The sequence below is a fragment of the Adiantum capillus-veneris genome, chromosome 13 (assembly GCF_014529385.1).
Source record: "Adiantum capillus-veneris isolate H3 chromosome 13, ASM1452938v2, whole genome shotgun sequence".
Classification (NCBI taxonomy): domain Eukaryota; kingdom Viridiplantae; phylum Streptophyta; class Polypodiopsida; order Polypodiales; family Pteridaceae; genus Adiantum; species Adiantum capillus-veneris.
The window spans coordinates 57,153,133-57,169,287 of NC_140943.1; the positions used below are offsets into that span (position 1 = coordinate 57,153,133).

General features: G+C 43.7%; 1 protein-coding gene across 1 annotated transcript in view; it reads right to left on the bottom strand.

Annotated features, from left to right (window-relative positions):
- Positions 1–15,850, bottom strand: part of LOC147444053 (putative ubiquitin-conjugating enzyme E2 18) — a 30,846-nt gene extending 14,996 nt beyond the window's left edge. The window contains exons 1-4 of the mRNA XM_086526792.1: positions 15,713–15,850; positions 15,387–15,490; positions 3,791–3,893; positions 3,650–3,713 (exon numbers count right to left, since the gene is read on the bottom strand). Coding sequence (XP_086382918.1) covers positions 3,650–3,713; positions 3,791–3,893; positions 15,387–15,490; positions 15,713–15,733 — 292 coding nt within the window. The 5' untranslated portion in view covers positions 15,734–15,850. The remainder of the gene's footprint in view (positions 1–3,649; positions 3,714–3,790; positions 3,894–15,386; positions 15,491–15,712) is intronic.
- Between the last annotated feature and the right edge of the window lie 305 nt (positions 15,851–16,155).

Here is a 16,155-nt window from a genome sequence, read left to right on the forward strand (position 1 = left end):
AGCACCTGCTAAAAATGCTGAATCTGGGGGTCTATTCCATGCTGAAAACGCTGCAATGGGCAGCAGTTGTTAGCATTAGTAGATTGCTGAATTGCTGAAGGAAACGCTGATCATGCAGATGCTTAACGATCCCAAGTGCCAAGGTTGAGTATGGTTGTCGCGGGAAAACGCCACGCCAATTGACTTGATGGCGATGCTGTTGCTTGGAAAACGCCAAGGGATGGGAAAGTATGGCGCTAGGGGGTCATGAGGGGGGGGTACTGCTGAGAAGTTGCCTGTTGAGCGGGAAGCTCCTGCTGCCTCTTCTGCCATTTAGTGCTAACTTGGGTTTGCTTATATATTAACTTAGCAAAATTGCCCTACCTACTTTTGTTGGAAAGTCACTTAAAAATAGTAAGTGAAAATACCAATAAATAGGAAAATAGGCTAAATGCACTGGAAAATTCCCCTAACTGATGCTAATGGATTCTGATGGGAATTTCGATGATCATGCTATGTGCAACCGGAGGATATGCATCTATGCTAAGTGACTAGGCATGCACGGTCTACGAATAGACTCACAAAAGTGCCATATCACTACTAATCTAAACTGACTGAACTGACGGGAACCCTGCTATGGTGTAGCTTGTCCACGGACACATAGGGTTGGGATGTGTCACGTGACAGCTTCGAAGGATGTCTTTTGTACAGCATCGCAGGAGGAGAGCACTCTAAGATTCGGAGAGCTGTCTTACTTTTAAGGGGAATGCTCAAACTTGGTGGTCCACGCTTCTTTTAAAGTTTAAACAAGACTGCACCAGTTAAATGGCTGAAATTTAAGAAGCTTTTTATTTCTTCTTGGCCGACTCGAGAGTATGAACGCGATATACGAACTTCTTGGAACCATATTCGGATGACCAAGAAAGATATAGTGGACGCTTATTGCGAGAGATTCTGGAGCTCTTTTCTACCCGCCTCTTCATTTAAGAAGATCTCGTTCAAGAAACAGATTGAGCGGTATACCTTGGGTCTACCTACAGAGATCCGAGATCACTGCTTGGAACAGAAGCCAACTTCTATTCAGGAGTTGATGAGTCAAGCGAAACAGGGTTTTGCCATCCACTTTGGTAGTCTGACTTATCCCACTGATGAGATCATGACACAGAGCTGAACAGACTTCGACAAATGAAAGTAGAAAGAGAAAGAGCAACCCAGAAAAGAAGGATGCACGACCCAAGCTTACTCCACAGGAGCGGGCTCGCTACATAAAGCAGGGGAAGTGCTTTGAATGCGGGGAAACTGGACATATCTCCGCGAAGCGCTCTAAAAAGGCACCGAATGAACACGATGAAGAAAGGCCAAAAAGTTCTAAAGCAATTGAGGGACGTGGCAAAAAAGGCAGATAAAAAGCAGAACTGGTACCACATTGCATGGGGCATGAACCGAATCAAATGAATGAAAGTACAAACTTTGCCGCTCTTGGGGCAAAGTGAAAGATCAAGAAGCTCTTTTGAAGGAGCCAAGGCCAACTTCTTTTCACTTGGAATTGGCGGCTCGATTTGGAATTACGCTCGACAGGCTGAGGCCACAGGCGGAGGTAGTTCGAGTGGCACCCGGACGGGATGTTGCCATTACACCGAGCATTGGTAAACTTCATTTGCAATGACACGGGTGTTCAGGGCACACGAGTGACATTCTACTTGAAATCCCTTGGTACCACAAGAACTACGCCGTGGTTGACTACCGGGCCAAGAATGCAACTTTGACAAATGAAGGGCTCAGAGATTGTACTTGAACTTCAATTTCTTTACTCGCTTTTTAGGAGAGAACTGAACGATGGATGAAGTTCGAATATGTTTTGACCTGAACAAAAGAACGCCAAGATTTACTCCACACTATACCGATTGCTTTACAGAGGGCCTGCCAAGCAAGTTATCGCCCACTCGTCTTGAAAATCATACCATTTATCTAATACGTGGAAGAACACCACCGAACCAGCCACCTTACCGTGTGAGCCGAGCACAGAATGAAGAGATTATGAACCAAGTGAAAGACCTCTTGGAAAAGGGTCTTGTCCAGCCTAGTACTTCACCGTACTGCTCTCCAGTGTTGTTGGTTTCAAAGAAAGACAGATCTTGGAGAATGTACATCGATTATAGAGCTCTCAACAAAATCACCATCAAGAACACATTTCCGATTCCTAGGATCAATGATATACTCGATAGATTACAGGGATCCTCGTGCTTTAGCAAGATTGATTTGAAGAGTGGATATCATTATATCAGAATCGCACCGGGAGACGTCTACAAGACAACATTTCGGACGACTTTTTGAGTTTTTGGTGATGCCTTTTGGCTTAACCAATGCTCCTGCGACATTTAACGGGATGATGGACAGGATTTTTCAAGAGTACAGCCTATTTGTTGGCACTTTCTTTGACGATATCATTGTTTTCTCCAAGAATGAGGCAGAACACAGAGATCATCTGCTTCAGGTCTTTCAGGCATTACAAGATCACAAGCTAGTGATTAATGCAAAGAAAAGTGAGATTTTCCTACCAGAGATTCACTTTTTGGGACACGACGTGTCAGTAGCAGGAGTGCAAATGGATCCGGCCAAGATAGAGTCTATCCGTGATTGGCCCGATTTGAAGAATGTCCATGAAGTTAGAAGCTTCTTGAGACTGTGTTCGTACTATGGGCGGTTCATTCGAAAGTTTGCAGAGGTTGCTTCACCTCCCCCCCCCCCCCCCCAAAAAGGCTTCCAGACGGTCTGTTTTATCCACACACACACAGCTCCCTCCCAACAAACTCACACGGCAAGCTTTTGAGTCAGCTATGTAGATAGCAAAGTCTGGGGATGACGGAGGATGGTACACACAGGTTAGAGCATGGCTTGCCACCTGTCCAGTATGACCCCGACTCACCCCAGGTTCATCTCTCACATAATGAGGAAAACATAGTGCTCCGACAAGATCCCTAGCAGCTAATATGCAAACTGAAAAATGACACTTGAAGTGATGGAAATTTGGACACCATCAAGCAATGCATTACCTTCCACATCATATATGCAAGGTCAACCTGAATAACAGCCAAAACCCAAGCTTGCTGAATCTATTACTTAAATGAGACACTCTTCCAGAGAAATGATCTCACTGATTGTGTTGCAGTATCTTTTGTGTAATTGCTATCCCGATACTAACATGAACTTATGACAGAGGTTTCCAGAGAGTGTAAACACACCCTTCCCTTCATAAGTATACATGCCTTGTAGCTAATGCCTAAAAATATGTCATAGCTGGATACCTGTCTGTCTCCATAAATACAACACATTAGAATGACCTTACCCTAGCAACTTGTAATAAGGTGTACAGAATAGTAGCTCTTAACACAATTTCCAAGCTTTTTCGTGCCATTGGTGCTGAGAATTCTTAAGGTGCCCACGACAAACTCACAAATTCCTTAAACCACAAGATGTACACTATTAGTTTAGGAGACTAATTGATAGTAAAGGTGGAGAATTTCCAAGCTTTTTCGTGTCATTGATGCTGAGGATTCTTTAGGTGCCCACGATTATTAGGACAACAAACTCACAAATCCCTTAAACCATATTAAGTAGACTATTAGTCTAGGAGACAAATTGATAGTAAAGGATTGAAGCAAATAGTCACCTAAGCAGATATGACCATTGCTATATATGTGAGGATGAAGTGGTGGATTTTGTGTGAAAATGACCTGTTTCAGTAATAACCCATGTTAACACCAAGACACCAATAAAATCACAAAACAAATTTTAGATCCATCAGCTTCACCTGAGGGGCTTCCATAGGATAATTTTCTGGGAAATCTACTTGAAGATAATAGGTCTCATTCTCATAAAGGGTATTCGGAGCTCCAGTAACTTCAACTATCCACCTGCATCCAATTCATAAAACAGAACGAGAATCAACACAAAATGTGAAGCTGACTCATACTGTCTTGACCATTTATGATCAACCACAAGTACAATATAGTACGGTCCAAAAAAGTAGATTACTAACCCTTAACTTGAGATTTTGTGAAATACCTTTTTTTCACACTTCATAATTTTTGAGGATACATTAGAAAGAAGTTGCTTAGAATCCATAGTACCATCAAACAACAACATAAAACAAAAAGGCGGAGCAGGTGGAAGTTTAAAAAGTAAATGTGGCATGCACATGGGTTAGATGTGCCGTGTGGGCATGCAACCGAAAGTCAACCCGTAAGCTAGGCAAGCCCAGGGGATTGGGTACCAGCACCATTGTAAATTTGTTTGTAAGACTTGCATGTCCAAAAACATCCCTTGTATCAGTAAAAACCCCTGCATAAAGGATTGTACAAGGCACGGTCAAGAAACCGGCAGTGTTAGTTAGTAGTCTAGATTAGCAGTACACATGTTCACATTCACGTACTGGCCTGAATCCCAGAGAATAATGTGTACAAGCATGTGCATGTCTTACCCGATTTGTTTTAGCAAGAAGTGAATTTTTTTCCTGAAGTTGAAGACACAAAACAAGTGGACACTCGTAGATTCACGTCTAAATTAGTACAAAAGGACCCAATGGGGGGGCAAAGTTGAAAAAGGCAGCTTAGCTCAATGGCCTCTCCCACTAGCATTGTCGCTTCTTCTAGCAGATACCCGCCACCCCAACCCTCACTATAAGGGGACGAATTCACTAAACAGGTCAGACCTGCAACAATCAGCCTGGGGCAACCCCATGTGCTTAGAGTGTTAAGAGTTTGGCATCTTTATAAATTCAGCGGCCAGCCAGTCGATCCTGGTATCTCCCAGGGAGAAGTGATAGGGAGTGGGTATGCTTTTCCCTTGGCCTTGGTCTAGCGCTTGTGTCACAAATGTGATAATGTGGCATTTTAACTTAAAAGGACCTGTCTAAGCCCTCGAAAGTGGCCAAAATCGATCGAAACCAATTTTCTCATAACATTTGATATCTTCTCTTAAAAACTGATGTTGTGGCTTGTAGTACTGACGTCGCATGGATTTTTCAGGATTTACTCTGAGGTCGCTAGCTTTTCATATCTCATGCTTTTTGACCTTGTGCCTTTAAATATGAGCCTTGGGGGCCCTCTCTTGCAATCTACCAGCGTACTGTACGCCGATCACAGAGGAGGTGCTCCTCGGTAATTGTACTTTGATTTCATCAATAAGGAAAGAAATACCAAAAGGGGTCACTGCATCTAGAAGCAAAACTCCTGCTGCTTCGTGTCGACCCCGCCCCCCCCCCCCAAAGAGCACGTCTCTCTTTTTGAAAGAAGCACATCACTCATTCTCTATTACTTGGACCCCTGTCCTACGTACAGGCTCACAAAGGTGCCAGAACACTTCCTAGGCTGACCTAAACCCTAGGAGTAAGTACAGCTTGTCCACATGCACATAGGGTTAGATGTGCACATGACATCCCCCCCTTTTCAAGGTGAGGAACTGGTACCGAGCTGTATGGCTTCCATATAGTCCGCCAACAACTCTTGGGAGTTTGCGAAGAACTCTTCGCCGGCCCACTCTGCTGCGTGGGTCCCGCGATACTTGAACTTTAGGAAAGTCTGCAATGCTTGCTTCTATGGGCCGCGCCGAAGCGGTGCAGAATGATCTGCTTCAACTCCATGTCTTCCACTTCGTCTACGATCTCGGATTCATCTTCTTCAAGAATCTCCTTTGAGGAATATCCCTGAAACCACTTCAAACACAATATCATACACATTTGTTACTTCTCGAGTGATTAAAACAAGACTATGCTTCGTAAACGACTGTGCATGAAATCCAGATGAACAATGTGACGGAGTGCCAAACCGGTCACCAAATACATGTCAAAAGTGTGATCTAAACTTGACTTTCCAACCTAAAACTATCAATTGTGGCAAACCACAAAGGGAATACCAATACTTGATGGACAATCGAGCTAGTGCTTTTGTTGTGACTATGTCCTGCCGAGGAATAACATGCAAAACCGACTGACATGACGTACAATCGTGAAACATTGTGGATTCCTTCAATGCAAAATTTCTATCTTTTCTAGAGTGATCTTCATGTATCGGTGCTAGACCGTGAGTGAATCATGTGCATCGTGCAAATGGCTTTTCCTAAAGGAAGTAACACATAAAGATGGTGACGAAAATACAAGAGACCGTCACGAATGAGAGAGTTGAACAATGCATACTGACTAATCATGCGAACAAAAAATACTTCCTAAATGGGTATTGTGGACCTCGACTCGAGAGCCAATATCGATCCTGCATGACTGATTGTATCTGCAATGGGGTTAGCTTTACTAGAAACACAATCAATCAAACCACCAATTTGCTCACAAGACTTGAACCATCTAGCTTGACGGTCACTCCAAGTTGTACTCACTACAGATTGGAGCAACGTGAAGGCTTGACGACCCTTCTTTTCTGGGTTACCTGTTACTCTTCAAAAACACAGATTAGAGATCAACAAGCCCAAGTGGTCTTCGGTTACGTGCGATCACAACAAGCAAAAGAAAATTATGTGGTTCTTTGTGCTTCTTTCCTTGAGTGATGATACCGAACACTGCCAAAGAGCCCTAATACCAATGTAACGTGCAGCGAAAGAGAATGATGGTGTATGCTCAGGATGAGTGATCAATGAGTGCTCAAGGTTCCTTTTACTTAGAGCAAGGGAAAGCCTTCCTTAACTTAATGAGAGAATGTGCAATGACCAAAACAAGAGTGGAAAATTGTGAGAGAAAGTGTTGCGAGTGATATATATATATATAGAGAGAGAGAGAGAGAGAGAGAGAAGATACGACACCTAATGGGGTCCCAAACCCCCCTCCAAGGCCCCCCCTCTCTATTAGAGAGGTATTTGCTTTAGACTGCACAAAGTCTGGTACAATGGTTCTAAATGCTATGATGCTTGTCGACAACTACGATGATGACGACGGCGATGATGATGACGACGGCGATGATGATGTCAAAGTTAATGGGCTGAAATCTAAAATGCTTTTGATGCTTGAGGCTGAAATCTGAAATCGCTGGGAAAGCTGATGGGAATCTGCTAAAGCGGCGAGGCTACGGGCTGATCTACTGTCGTCGACAATGACGATGGCTGAAAACTGAAAAACGCTAACCGATCTGCTGGCTGCTACTGGCTTGGTTGCGACGGAACTGGCAACCACGACAAGGGAAGTGCTGGGCTACTGTGGTACTGCAGCGGACAGCCAGGGAAAGCAAAACGCTGTTGCTGGCTGAAAACGCTGATGCCAAAAATGCTAGGTGCTCATGGGAAAATCGTTGATGGTGCTGATGCTCCCAGGTACTTGGTACTGCTTGATTCTTGAGAGGCTCCTCAGACTTCTACTGGAACACCAAGGGCTGGTTTAATAGATGCACAAAGCTGGGTTGGGCAACATCCCAACAAACCCCACGATTTAGAATTTGAAGTCGCTTTAATAATAAAAGGCCTGCAAGAGGTGGTTCCCCGCAATTTGGGGAAAATGAGTCCATGCGGTGAAAATGCTTATGCTTGGTGCTAGGTACTGATGTTAATGCTAATGCTAATGGGTTGTGCAATCAGAGGGTGTGCAGCTACTCTAAGTGCCTAGACATGCACGTCCTGCATACAAGCTCTCAAAGGTGCCAGAACACAAAGCTGGACAAAGCTGGGTTGGGCAACATCCCAACAAACCCCACAATTTAGAATTTGAAGTCGCTTTAATAATAAAAGGCCTGCAAGAGGTGGTTCCCCGCAATTTGGGGAAAATGAGTCCATGCGGTGAAAATGCTTATGCTTGGTGCTAGGTACTGATGTTAATGCTAATGCTAGTGGGTTGTGCAATCAGAGGGTGTGCAGCTACTCTAAGTGCCTAGACATGCACGTCCTGCATACAAGCTCTCAAAGGTGCCAGAACACTTTGTAGGCTGACCTAAACCCTAGAAGTAAGTACAACTTGTCCACATGCACATAGGGTTAGATATGAACATGACACCAAATTTCAACTTTTCTTTGCCTGCCCACCAAGAGGTGTTATCTCTGTCAGATTCTCCGCAAAAAACCATGTGTACTCTTGGGTACTTTATGGCTTATGCCCTTTAAGACGTCGCGATGAAGATGGGAGCACGCCCGATGTGCGATGTATGAAGGGTGGGAGTGGCTAATAAGTCAGGGTCGGGACTCGAAGATTCTTTCAAAAAAATTTGTGAGCTACAAAAAGGATCGGATCCTCCGTAGAAGAAGAATCTTTCTCACTTGGCTCTCTACCACTATAAAAGGCTTGGACACTCCAAGCGAGAAATCAAAATCACTGATCTTTAATAGAGAGAGAGAGAGAGAGAAAAGAGAGCACAGCCCAGCGGAGTTCTGTGCCTAGAGGTATTGGCCCCAAAGTTTGGCGCCCCTTTCGGTATTTCTTTATTGTTAATCATTGCAAGTACAACTCTGGAGGGACCCTCTGCTCTCAGACTCTGCGCCCAAAGCTCTGCAGAGTGAGGCCCCAAGGGCTCTTACAAACAGTACAAGGGATGTCCATAAGCAGAGCCCCAAAAGCAATCAGTTCAAAAGCTTCAAGTCCCAAACGCATCTCGCCCAAAAATAGTCAACGCGTTTTGTGAAAATCCGTACAGCTGCCACGTCATCATGTCAATGCAAATTGCGGGCGTCCGCACAACCTGCCATGTGAGCACGATTTGCAAAAATCTACCACACGAGCAACTGCACGCAATTTCTTTTCTCTCTTTGTGTCTCCATGGGCCCCATCAACGGACGGAACCCCCAGAAGTTGGGATAAATTATAAAGTAGTCATTTTATCCATTAGTTGGACATGCCACATCATCATTTTGTGACAAATGGTGACAAATGGGACGTATCCAAGGGTGCATCTGTGAAGATGAATCTGATGGTCGGGCGCCACACACTAGCAACATCTAGAGATCCAGAAGGAGAGGTATGTGATAAAGCATGATGCAGAAACTGTTCTCAAGGCTCTGCCCCTGGAAAAAATCCACGTACTATGAGCTTCACAAGCAATGCCTTGCTCTGCATCTCTGAATCAATAATCCCTCCTCGCTAGGCAAAATGACTAGGTCCCAATCGACTTGTGGTCGAGTGTCACTAGAGCCATCCATGCCACCCCACAAAAAGTTGAGTGCAAGGCGCCATAAACGCGCCATGATGCCCGAGTGGAGTGTCATGCAGGATGTGGTGAACCAAGCTCTCGCCAAAAGAACTTGATTTACCGCAAGGACTCCGCCAGCCAAAGATAAATGCAAGAATGACCAATGGCAAAGCTGCTTCTTGATCAACTGTAGCACGGGCGCAAACTGCTGCTCGACAGACACATCAATCCCAAGATGGAAACCCAAATATTTGCAAGTCTGCCCTTTAGGTAGTCAAGTGAAATTATACTGTGCACCCTAGAGACAAGTCTCCACTATCGGACAGACGATCCATCTCCACCTTTTGATATAAGAGAAATAAGTCATGAACACATAGAGGCAGGCATCTCTTCTGTATCAAATATGTGTTGCAGACCTGAAAGCATAATGGGGTTGAGAGCATCCCAAACCTTAAAAAGAACTGTCTAGTCAACCCGTCCTCTGAGGCAGGAGGCACTATCCAAGCCAACCACTGTGTCATGCATCTCTTGCATAGTGTAAGGGGCTAGTTATGTATGGCACATAGCCTTTGTAACCACATGCTATACATGAGACCAAACCTCTTCTCTAGCATGCATAGTATCGTCATAGTATCGTCTGTAAGCTGATCAACAGTACACAAATGCTCAAAACAATCTGAAGCTATGTCAATGATCTCATCAGGATCTGTATGTAATCTGTCTGCAAAATCACATAAGGCTCTAATGGAGGTCCCCCTGGGACGCTCTCAAAAGCGGACAAAGAAATCCTGTCACGTGCACATCTAACCTATGTGTACGTGGACAAGCTACTTCATGACGGGTTCAATTCAGTTAGATTAAAAAGTGATCTGGCACTTTTTTGAGTCTGTTCGCAGACCGTGCATGTCCAAAAACTTAGAGTAGATGCATATACTCTGGTTGCACACAGCATGATCATCAGATTTCCATCCATCAGAACCCATCGGGAGCATTTTTACAGTGCATAGACCTATTTTCCCTATTTTTGACATTTTTCACTTATTATTTTTAAGCGACTTTTGTTGGGAACTAGGTAGGGCAATTTAGCCATGCAAGTATATAAGAAAACCTTAGCGCTAGCATTTCTGGTAGAAGAGGCAGCAGGAACCGTGTGTTTAACAGGCATCTTCTCAGCAAGACTCCCCAAAAGCAAACCTAGCGTTTTTGCAACAACAGAAGCCTAGCGTTTTTCCCCTACAGCAGCCCTGGCGTTTTTGCACAGCAGATCAGCCCGACAGTAGCATAACTGCAGAAGCCTAGTGTTTGTGCATTAAGGACCCAGAATCAGCCTAGCGTTTTTGCATCAACATGACCTCCTAGCTTTTTGCATATTCATCGCTACAGAACTCGAATCTAGACCAGCGTTTGCAGTTTCAACCCGGAAAACGCAGATTTCAGCATCTTCTTTTCAGCGCGTCGTCGTTGCATCGTCGTCATTGCCATCGTCATCGACATAGAGTCGGAATTCAGCAAATAAAAGATTTGCAAATTTCAGCCATTAGCGTTTTCAAATTTCAGCCCGTCTCGTCGTCATCAACATCGTCAGCAAGTCCATTGCATTGTAGAGATTTGTGCAATCAATAGTAGACCGCTCTTGCCATAGAGAGTGGGACGTTTGGAGGAGGGTTTTGACAACATTCTCGTCTCGTATTCTTCTCTCTCTCTCTCTCTCTCTCTCTCTCTCTCTCTCTCTCTCTCTCTCAGCACCTTCATTCACAATGTTTACCACTTTGTTTGTGATCCTTTGTACTCTCTCACGAAAGGAACGGAAGGCTCTACATTCCGTAAGTAAAAGGAACCTTAAGCACAGTTCAGAGCACTCATCTTGAGCAAAGTTCAACATTCACAACCGCTGCACCTTACCTTGGTATCAGAGCTTTGGCAGTGTTCTGTATTACTCAAGGAAAGAACCACATTTTTTTTTTTTGCTTGTTGCGGTCGCACATAACCCAAGTCCTCTTGGGCGTGTCGATTCCTAATCGTGTTTTTGAAGAGTGACAGGAAATCCAAGAAAGAAGAGCTTGTCTAGCCTCCCCTTGTCTCTCTTTTCACTCATTGAGAGTAGACCGTGCACTTAGCGCCCGGCCAATCGACGAGAGGTGGGAAAAAGCAACCTTGGTGTGAGCGCAAAGCCGCCAAGGGGTGCGCCTGTGGGAAAGAGAAGAGCTCCGGTAAGAGAAGATCCTTCTCTAGCACAGATTGCAAGCTACAGAAGAATCTCAAGACCCTCAAGAACCTCAAGGACTCAAGAACCCAAGAACCCAAGACCCACAAGAACCCAAGTTCCTCGTGAACTTAAGAACCCGGACTTCAGTGTATGGTCATTACCCGAAGCGGAATGGATACTCCACATGGACGTGATGAGCATGGCAGTGGCAAAGAAAGAATTTTCCCCACCAGGAGGTTTTTCTGACCCTCCCCCTTCCCCATCTACGCCACGGATTGCACCAATCCTATGGAGGCATTGGTCAAGTCGATGATGGACAAGAGGATACAAAAAGAAGCACCACGCACCGCCTTGGAGCGCGAGCGCGAGGAAAGAAAAGCAAAAAGAATGGCAGCCATAGAGCGTAAATACGAAGAAAGAATGGCAGCCATAGCATGTGAACATGAAGAAAGACAGTTAGAACGCGAAGCAAGAAGAAAGGACGAGCAAAGGTACGGGCAACTTCAATTGAAGCAAAGTACCTGAGCATGTTGTGACTTCTCTCAGCGACGTGAGAGTTGAGAGTTTCTTTTTAGCGACATGAGAGTCAAGAGAGAGAGACTCTATCGTACAACACTATCATGTTGCAAATCTAACCCAATGTGCATATGGACAAGCTCTAACTCCTACTTTGGGTTTAGGACAGCCTAGGAAGTGTTTTGGCACCTTTGTGAGCTTGTACGCAGTAGGTGCATGTCCAAGCACTTTAGCGTAGTTGCATACCCTTTGATTGCACATGAGCACAACCAGTGTCTGCTAGGTGTAGGCACTAAAGAGTGTTCCCATACAACAATATTAATTCCAGGCCTAGGTAGTAGGTTGTTCTGCATACGAAGCACCTCTTACAAGTGAGTTTGTTAACTCATTAATAAGTGACATTTCAGCATTATTTATTAAAGTCGTGGGGTTGCATCTGTGTCCCTGCTTGACCCAACCTTTTGACATTATTAAGGTGACCCTAGGGTCACCATTGAGCATTCAGTACAGTACTCGGCACCATGGGCAGTCAATGCCCAGCAGCACCCTCAGCCCTCTAGCATTTTCACCCTACATCAGCCCCTTTAGAACAATAGCATTTTTCAGTCAGCACAAGTAGCAGATACCCCTGGCGTTTTGAGGCATATCAGCAGTAGCAGATTTCAGCCCTTATCGCTTTAGTTTGCAAATTCAGCCTAGAACTGCAGTTTTCGGCCCAAGATAGCAGATCAGCCAGCGTTTTCAGATTCCAACCCATCCTCTTCAGATTCCAACCCATCCTCATCATCATCATCAGCACCCTCGACATCATCCATAGCAGATCAGCCCATAGCCTCATTGTCAGTTGCGTTTCCCATCAGTTTCACTAGCGTTTTGCAATTTCAGCCCTTAGCCTCCCAGATCCAAGCATGTACCACAAGATCCCATCAGCATCTCAACATTTAGGACCATTGTATCAGCATTTGTGCAATCTAAAGCAAATCTCTCTCTAGCAATAGAGAGGGGGGGCCTTGGAGGGGAGTTCGGGACCCCATCTGTTTGTCTTCTTCTCTCTCTATCACCCAAAAAACCTTCACTCAGTATCATTCTCTCTTCTCTCTCTAGTGTATTGCAAATTTCTCTGATGAAGTAAAAGGAACTCTCTCATGAAGTTAAAGGAACCTTGACTACACACTGAGCACTCATTCTGGGTTATTACCATAAATCACTTCCGCTACACATTACAAGCACATAAGCGGATTACAAACGTGGCAAAAATTAATTGCGAGCATGGTAAAAATTAAACGCCTAAGGTTACAGAAAGGAACAAATTAAGAGCAGCGATGATTTACTGCAAAAAACGATTAGTTGCAGGTCACAGGTCGCGTAACGACATGAAACCAGCACACAATGCAACAAAGGTGCACGCAATTTGCAATAGTTCAAAGCAATGGCAAGTGCACGCAATGTGCTCTCTCTCTCTCTCTCTCTCTCTCTCTCTCTCTCTCTCTCTCTCTCCCCAAAAAAAAAGGTGGTTGTACATTGAGTACAAGTAGACTTCTAGGGATGCTCATGTGACGACCTGGGCTGACAAGTGGTTGAAGAAGGGTGACTTGATAGATCATTCTCAAATTATTGCATCTAGAATTTGAGGCTTTTCCACTGAAGCCTAACATTCTAATAGAACAAGCAGTTTCAGCTAATGTGCCTGATATAGTGTCTGCTGCAAAAAGGGGAGACCACTCCCTTGTCAACAAGGCAAGAATTTAATGGTTTATGTGCATTTCAAGTACTCTACTTGCTTACTTTTGTAACTTGTTGCAATATGGTGACCAATTTTTCATTATGGTTGAGTTTGTGAGATGAATGTTTGCAACATTTTCTCTGAATACTAGTCCATCTATACATTTGAATGATTCTTTTCATGAATTGCACAACTTGTAACAATACAGAGCATTGCTATGTAATTCCTAAAGTATCTTTATCAACACAATGATTAACTTGAAGCATCTCTTAACCTACAAACACATAAACCATTGCAAAAAAATTCAACATTGCAATGATACTCTTGACCATTATCTATGCAACTATCAACAAATAAACTTTAAGCCTACTCAAGAACACCAAACAAATTCTTATTGTCCTCTCAAACAAAAAATTCCCTTCCTTATGGAATTTGTGTGTGCGCGATATACATACATAAGTGTAAATGTGTGTAAAACATGTATATATAATATGCCTTTGTCAAAAAAATGATAACCACAATATATTTTGTGTGCAATGTGCATACAATGTATGGGTGCACAAATCCCATTTATAGGTTTCCTGTGTGTAAGTTTGTGTTTACAAAAACATAGTAGCATAATCTGTGAGTGCAAAGTGTATGTATGTGAAAAGTATTGTTAATGAGACTCCATACCAAACTGCGTATATTTACTTTATTTTTGTACCGCTTTTCCTATCTAGAAACCTTGATCTTAACCTAAGCAATCTCTATCAGAAAGCTGAGTTTCAAAATAAAATATCAACCTGTAACAATACTCATCAGTACTCTCATATCCACAAAGAATCTTATGCTATTATGAAAATCGACACAAAGATCATCTTGTAAGTATGCCACTACGTAAACATGAACCAAGGAAAAAGAATATGTATCCATTCTGCTCTAGACAATACTCTATGCAATTATCAGCAATAAATTTCAATACATAGGATACCTAACCACCTTACTTTAAAGGCACAAAAGATCATTTAAATCGCTGTCATTCTACTTTGGGAGTACATGTGAAGGCTTTTGATTTTAATAGAATTATTGTTGTTTCCTGTTTGGCAAACCACTCTTTGGAAAGGTTTCTCCTACAAAGGACATAATAAGTGTCCACCTATCTCATAAGTTTAAACTTTCAATGTGCCATTAGTAGTGCAAGATATTGATCATCCTTCCTCTTTGGTGACTTGACCTTGGCATTCTCTCATTTAAGGGCATTAAATTTGAATAGTTGGGCGTCTCTCTCTCCTCACGTTACATTTTCTAGGTCAGATCCTCGTTTCCATCTAATGTGGTAGCAGTAATCCGTGGCTGGGCTTTGATGAAGAAGCAGGAAATTCATGCATCACTCCTGTCACTGTGCTGCCTGCTTGTGACCAGAAAAATGACTAGATTACTCCGTTTCTTTTATTTTCTCTTAGTCTCTGATTAGGCTAGCAGACAATTTATATTAGTTTACACCCCCCCCCCCCCCCCCCCCTTCTACAACGAACCAGTTTCAACCCCCTCAGTCTATGCTATCAATTAGCTGAGAACATTCCCGATGCTATAGAGATGCAGCCCATCCTGTCATATCATGTTCTGTCCTATGATAAGCCTTTGGTCATTGGTTCTGAGAACCCATGCCACCTTCAATCTTCTTAAAGCACTACCCATTGATATTTCACACTAAAGTCTGTACCACTAGAATGGTATACGTCGAGAGCACCGTCTCCTAATTCATTTTTGCTTTTCTTGAATATAGCTTTCTTCCTCGTCTCTCTTAAAGAATGCAAACGTGGATGCCAACAGGCACATCCTAACAAGAGACTCACCCGCAGAAAAGTACCTTTGCAGGTTGTCAGAGACTTTGTGCTTGAAGCCAGTAGGAGGATTTACTTGCCATTCCTTCAATTCTTTGTGCAATCTGTTTGCTGCGATCCTACTGAGCCCCTATTTTGCACACCCAGAGAAAACATCAGTATCCTCAAATCATCGTATGATCTCCATGACAGAATCGGGCGATGAAAGTGGCAGAATAAAACAAGTAAAAAGCAAAGCTGCGTTTAGATCGCCGAGAATGCATGGGGTGTGTGTGTGTGTGTGTGTGTGTGTGTGTGTGTGTGTGAGAGTGAGAGAGAGAGAGAGAGAGAGAGAGAGAGAGAGAGGACCGACCTTGGGCGATGAAGAACTCATGGCTCGAAGCGATTGTTGTCAACAAAATCAGTCTTAAATGAAGGAAACTCTGCCAATTCGATACGTAACTTCGAGACCCCCTTTATAAAGCGTTTCGTTTGCTGTCCAACATTTGAGTATGGGCGGTCCATTGACTTCCTTTTACATTTGCTAAATGTGTATGGTATTGGCGATACTCCACTCCACGATACAACTAGACTAGGGTGTCCTATCCTCGTCACTAATTGACATGTCCTCCACGAGGGATCTACGGCTTTGAGAACAATCTACACCATTCGATCATCAAATGAATTAGAGATAAACTAGTGTCAAGGGGCTAGTTCACCATCCGATTTGAACCCATGACCTTCATGTTGCAAGGGAGGGCGGCTTACCATCATCGTATCCCGTGCATCATGCCATGGGAGGTGTGGCTTACCTTC